The following is a 5974-nucleotide window of genomic DNA, read 5'->3' as shown; positions in this document are numbered from 1 at the left end:
GGCTCGCATCGCTCCCATGCGCACACGGTAAGCTAGTTCAGCTGCTCAATGGAATTATGAGAGACCCAAAGAAAACACCTGAATGGTTAGCAAGTGGCATTACTTACCTACTCCCAAAGAATAACGAAACCAACCTTCCAAAAAACTATCGGCCTATAACCTGTCTATCCACCACGTATAAAATCCTAACATCTATCCTGGCGAAGAAAACATATGCATTCATGGAGAAGAACGATATTTTCCCCATTGAACAAAAAGGGTGCCGCCGAGGCTCTTACGGATGCAAAGATCAACTGCTAATCAATCGTACGATCCTTGAGAACTGTCACAACAAGCGCAGAAATCTCAGCACCGCATGGATTGACTATAAAAAGGCCTTCGACAGTATACCGCATCCATGGATCTTGAGATCGCTGGACATCTTCAAAATTTCCCCTGTGATTTCAAACTTCCTGAAGCACAATATGTCGTTGTGGAATACGAATCTCCAATTATACCACTCTAATGGAGTACTTGCCTCAGAAAATATAAACATCAACTGTGGAATTTTTCAAGGTGACTCACTTTCACCTTTAATATTCTGCATAGCCCTAATACCCCTTACAAGTGAATTAAACAGAACAGGGTATGGGTATAAAATTGCCAATAAAAAAATAAGCCATCTATTTTATATGGATGACTTAAAACTTTATGGTAAAGACAATAATGAACTTGAAGGTCTATTGCGCACCGTGAAATCATTCAGCGATGACATCGGGATGGAGTTTGGACTTGAGAAGTGTGCCAAGGCCACTTTCCAGAAAGGGAAAGTGAAGACCACAAATTCAGTCGTGTTAAATGTTGACACAGTCATAAGAGAGCTTGAGCAAGAACAAACATACAAATATTTAGGGATAAATGAAGGCTCTGGTATTCAGCATGCAAGCATGAAAGAAAAATCAGGAAGGAATGTTATAGGAGAGTTCGTGCAGTCCTGAAATCTGAACTAAATGCACGTAACAAGGTGTTAGCTATAAATCCCCTAGCAGTTCCAGTTGTTACTTATAGCTACAATGTGTTGAACTGGAATATGAGTGAAGTAAAGAATATAGATAGAAAAATACGCAAGCTGCTGAGTTGTAATAGGATGCACCACCCAAGGCAGACGTAGATCGCCTTTACCTTCCCAGAGCCCAAGGAGGTCGAGGCCTGATCCAATTTGAACTAGCTTACAAAACAACCACAATTGGACTGGCCAAATATCTCGAAATATCGAATGACTGGATGCTAAAGCTCGTGGAAAATCACGAGAGACGAAAGAAGCTTCATCCTATCATCAAGGAAAGCAAAAAATTTGCTATTGATCTCGTGCAGGATACCCAAACTGAACACCCGAGGGAAGTACGGCAACTATTGTTGCAAGAAGGTGAAAATGATGGCAATGAAAAAAGCGCACGAGCAATTGGCTGATAGGTGGGAGGAGAAACCTCTGCACGGCAAATATGTGACCCGCAGCAAACAAGCTGATGTTGACCAGAAGCAACCCATCAGTGGCTGCGGAGCTCAGGGCTAAAAGCAGAGAGCGAAGGTTTCATCCTGGCTGCTCAAGACCAAAGCCTATCAACCCGGAACTACCAGGCCAATGTGATGAAAAATGGAGCAGACCCAAAATGCCGATTCTGCAACGACATGATTGAAACAGTGGACCACCTAATCTCTGGATGTAAAGTCTTAGCACCAGTGGAGTATAAATTAAGACATGACAGAGTTGGCCAATATCTCCACTGGCTAATAAGTCGGCATTACAATATCAAAACTGCCGACAAGTGGTATAATCACCACCCTGAGGCTGTAACTGAAGGAGAAAATGTAACCATTCTGTGGGACTTTCCAGTACATACAGACCGAACCATCAAGGCCAATAAACCAGATATTGTTGTGAAAGACCAAAACAATAAAGTTTGCTTATTGATCGACATGAGCATCCCCTGTGATCATAATATCTCAGCGAAAGAGTTTGACAAGCTCAGAAAATATAAAGACCTACTCATTGAAATTGAGAAAATGTGGCATCTCAAGGCGGTTACAATACCAGTGATCGTAGGAGCACTAGGAATGATCAAGAAGGGAACCGAAAATTATATGAGAATGATCCCTGGCTTACCATCCCTGCAAGAAGTGCAAAAGATTGTCTTAACTGGTACATCACACGTATTGAGAAGAGCATTGTCGATGTGAGAACTGTTGCTGCTCATGTATTTTAATTTAACTTAAAAAAAAAAAAAAAAATGAACGAACTACTGAGTTTGGTTTAATGGCCTACCAATATACACTATGAGTTTCTTTGCCCTAGGAGTCGGGAAGACACTCGGCAAGAAATGGAAGAAATTTGAAAGAAGAAAAAAAAAGTAATAATAATAATATAATAATAATAATAATAATAATAAAAGATAATGATGATAATAATAATAATAATAATAATAATAATAATAATAATAATAATAATAATGATAATAATAATAATAACCTTTTCTATTATAGGCACAAGGCCTGAAATTTTGGAGAAGGGAATAGTCGATTACATCGACCCAAGTATTCAACTGGTACTTAATTTATCGACACCGAAAGGATGAAAGGCAAAGTCGACCTCGGCGGAATTTGAACTCAGAACGTAGCGACGGGCGAAATACCGCTAAGCATTCTGCTAACGATTTTGCCAACTCGCTGCCTTACATAATGATAATAATAATAATAATAATAATGAGGAGGAGGAGGAAGAGGAGCAGAGGAAGAGCAGGAGCAGGAAGATTTCAATTTTTTACCATAAGGGAAGCTTGGGGGTGGGGATTAAGTCGATTACATTGACCCCGGCGCGTAACTGGTACTTATTTAATCGACTCCCAAAAGATGAAATTTAAAGTCGACCTCGGCAGAATTTGAACTCAGAACTTAGCGAAATATAAACACATATAAAACATCTAAAGGTATATTTTTTCCCTCTGAAGATATTATGCTCAGGTCATATAAATTTCATATTTAATAAATATTTATTGAAACAGCTGTAAAGGATAATGGTTAATTTGTTGTTAATAATAAACAATTATTAGTTTTCCGACGTGAAGTGGCTACTGCGGCAAGTGTTGCTGGCCAACAGGCTATAGTAGAAGATACTTGCCCAAGGTGCCACACAGTGGGACTGAACCCGGGGCCATGTGGTTCGTAAGCAAGCTACTTACCACACAGCCACTTCTACGCCTATGTGTGAATCTTTCGAATTCAACACCTCGAATAAAAAATACATAGTCTAACTGCAAGTTAAAAGTTAGGAGTAAAAAGAAAAAAAGGAGTAGAAGGCGACGTGGAGGAAGCTGTAATGTAATGCAAACAGAACCCAAGGGTTTAGAGGGTAATTTTTTTCTCCCCTTTTTAAGAAAGAATTTATATGAGACTTACCAGTTAGGGTTAGAAAACATAAAGTTTTCATGATTAGGCTGAGACAATGATGTTCAGCTAATCACCAAAACTATACATGCAATACAAAAGATACGACGAAGCCATATATATATATGAGAGATAGATCGGTTAATACATATGTAAATATATGTTTGTATACACACACATATGCACACACATATACATACATATGTATATATACATATGTATATGTATATATATATATATATATATATATATATATATACATATGTATATGTATATATATATATATATATATATATATATATATATATATATATATATATATATTATATATATATATATATATATATATATATATATATACATACATACATACACACGCAAACACTCGCACTCACCCATATGTACATGGACTGCCATATTTTGTACACGCGTTTCATTGGATAATTTTAATGAGAAATTTTCGTTGACCACGTGGTACGAAAATGTGGGGGCAAGTACACCAGAACAACCACATTATTAACAACAACAAATACAACAATAACTCATAACAGTAACATCAATAAACATATTAACATAACATCCGTTTGTTGACTAAATATTAAACGTAATCAATTGTTTGCTGGTTAATTTAATCTGCTTAATCTCCAGATTTAAATGCAATATATTGTTTATTCCGATGTTCAGCTGGTTATATAGAGAAAGAGATGTATTCTGTAAATACCTGGGGGATTATGTCCTAATCATGTATCTAATATTGGTTTCAAATTTTGGCACAAGACCAGCTAGCTCGGGAGAAGGGGTAAGTCGATTACATCGACCCAATTGCTCAACTGGTACTTATTTTAACGACCCCGAAAAATTTAAAGGCAAAGTCAACCTGGATGGACTTTGAACTCAAGATGTAAAGACGAACGAAATGCGGCGAATGAGTGGCAGTGTGGTACGTAGCTTGCTTACCAACCACATGGTTCGGGGTTCCGTCCCACTGCGTGGCATCTTGGGCAAGTGTCTCGGGCCGACCAAAGCCTTGTGAGTGGATTTGGTAGACGGAAACTGAAAGAAGCCCGTCATCTATATACATTGTGTGTGTATATATATATATATATGTGTGTGTGTGTGTGTGTGTGTGTGTGTGTGGCTGTGTTTGTCCCCCCCCCCCAACATCACTTGACAACCGATGCTGGTGTGTTTACGTCCCCGTAACTTAGCGGTTCGGCAAAAAGAGCCCGATAGAATACGTACTAGGCTTACAAAGAATAAGTCCTGGGGTCGATTTGGTTGACTAAAGGCGGTGCTCCAGCATGGCCGCAGTCAAATGACTGAAACATGTAAAAGAGTAAAAGAGTAAGCATTTTGCCCAGTGTGCTCCTGATTCTGCCAGTTTGCCGCCTAATCGTGTATCTAATATATTTCCATAACATTTTTTTTTTTCATTCTTTTTTCTTTTACTACTTTCAGTCATTAGACTGCGGCCATAGCGAACCATCGCCTTGAAAAATTTTTTAGTCAAATGAATCGACCCTATTATTTTTCTGAAGATTGGTATTTATTCTAACGGTCTCTTTTGCCAAACCGCTAGGTTTGAATGAACACTTAGAAAGATGTGCAGGTAATCTCCAACCAAACTTCACTACTAGTGGAAGGAAGCAATTTCTGCACAAGAACGATTAAATAAAGAAAATATATTTATTGAAAAATACTAAACACTCCAGAATATTTATATTTTGACGGATATTCGTCTTCATCTTGGTTGTTGTTAACACAACGTTTCGGCTGATACACCCTCCAGCCTTCATCAGGTGTCTTGGGAAAATTTCATCAGGTGTGTTGGGGAAACATTGTGTTAAGAACAAACAAGATGAAGACAAATATCCGTCAAATGTAAATAATGTAAATAATGTACATAATTCCTCATCTCTTAAATTATAGAATTGTATTATCTAATCGGTACGTAGCCGACATTAGACTTCAATGGAGACATATAGAGATACTCCATCAAAAGCTAGTGAGAACGCAGGATCGAAATTTCCCCCAAGATACCCGATGAAGGCTGGAGGGTATATCAGCCGAAATGTTATGTTAACAACAAACAAGATGAGGACAAATATCCGTCAAATTTAAATAATGTAAATAATGTAAATTGAACTCAGTACTTATTTTTTAAGCTTGGTCCTTATTCTAGTGGTCACTTTTGCTGAACCGTTAAGGGGACGCAATCAAGTTAAAGGGAGCTAATCAAACCAACACCGACTATCAAGTGTGAAGTACAAGGAATTATGAAAGTTTTTTTTTTTATATAGGTCCTAGACTAAATTTGCCCTTGAAGTTGATTCTAATTACTTCTAATTCTCCGTAAAATGCAAAGGTTGACGTAACCACAGACAGTATTTCCTGACTGGTAGATAACTGGGAAATAACAACGTCCTACATTTTAATGACCCAGTCTTAATCATCTTTTGACACTGAACTGTAGCTCTGTCTCAAAGACAATCTGTGGAAAGATATGCCTTATAAAAGGCGCTCACATCTGTTCACCGTCTGGAATATCTGCAGA

General features: G+C 37.9%; 1 protein-coding gene across 1 annotated transcript in view; it reads right to left on the bottom strand.

The window, feature by feature from the left end:
- The window catches only part of LOC115231008 (matrilin-2), a 26525-nt gene extending 23000 nt beyond the window's left edge, over positions 1 to 3525 (bottom strand). Inside the window, exon 1 of the mRNA XM_029801102.2 lies at positions 3433 to 3525. Coding sequence (XP_029656962.2) covers positions 3433 to 3463 — 31 coding nt within the window. The 5' untranslated portion in view covers positions 3464 to 3525. The remainder of the gene's footprint in view (positions 1 to 3432) is intronic.
- Positions 3526 to 5974: the final 2449 nt, after the last annotated feature.

This window comes from Octopus sinensis, unplaced genomic scaffold (assembly GCF_006345805.1).
Source record: "Octopus sinensis unplaced genomic scaffold, ASM634580v1 Contig17123, whole genome shotgun sequence".
Classification (NCBI taxonomy): Eukaryota; Metazoa; Mollusca; class Cephalopoda; order Octopoda; family Octopodidae; genus Octopus; species Octopus sinensis.
This window is presented reverse-complemented; position numbering and strand designations above follow the sequence as displayed.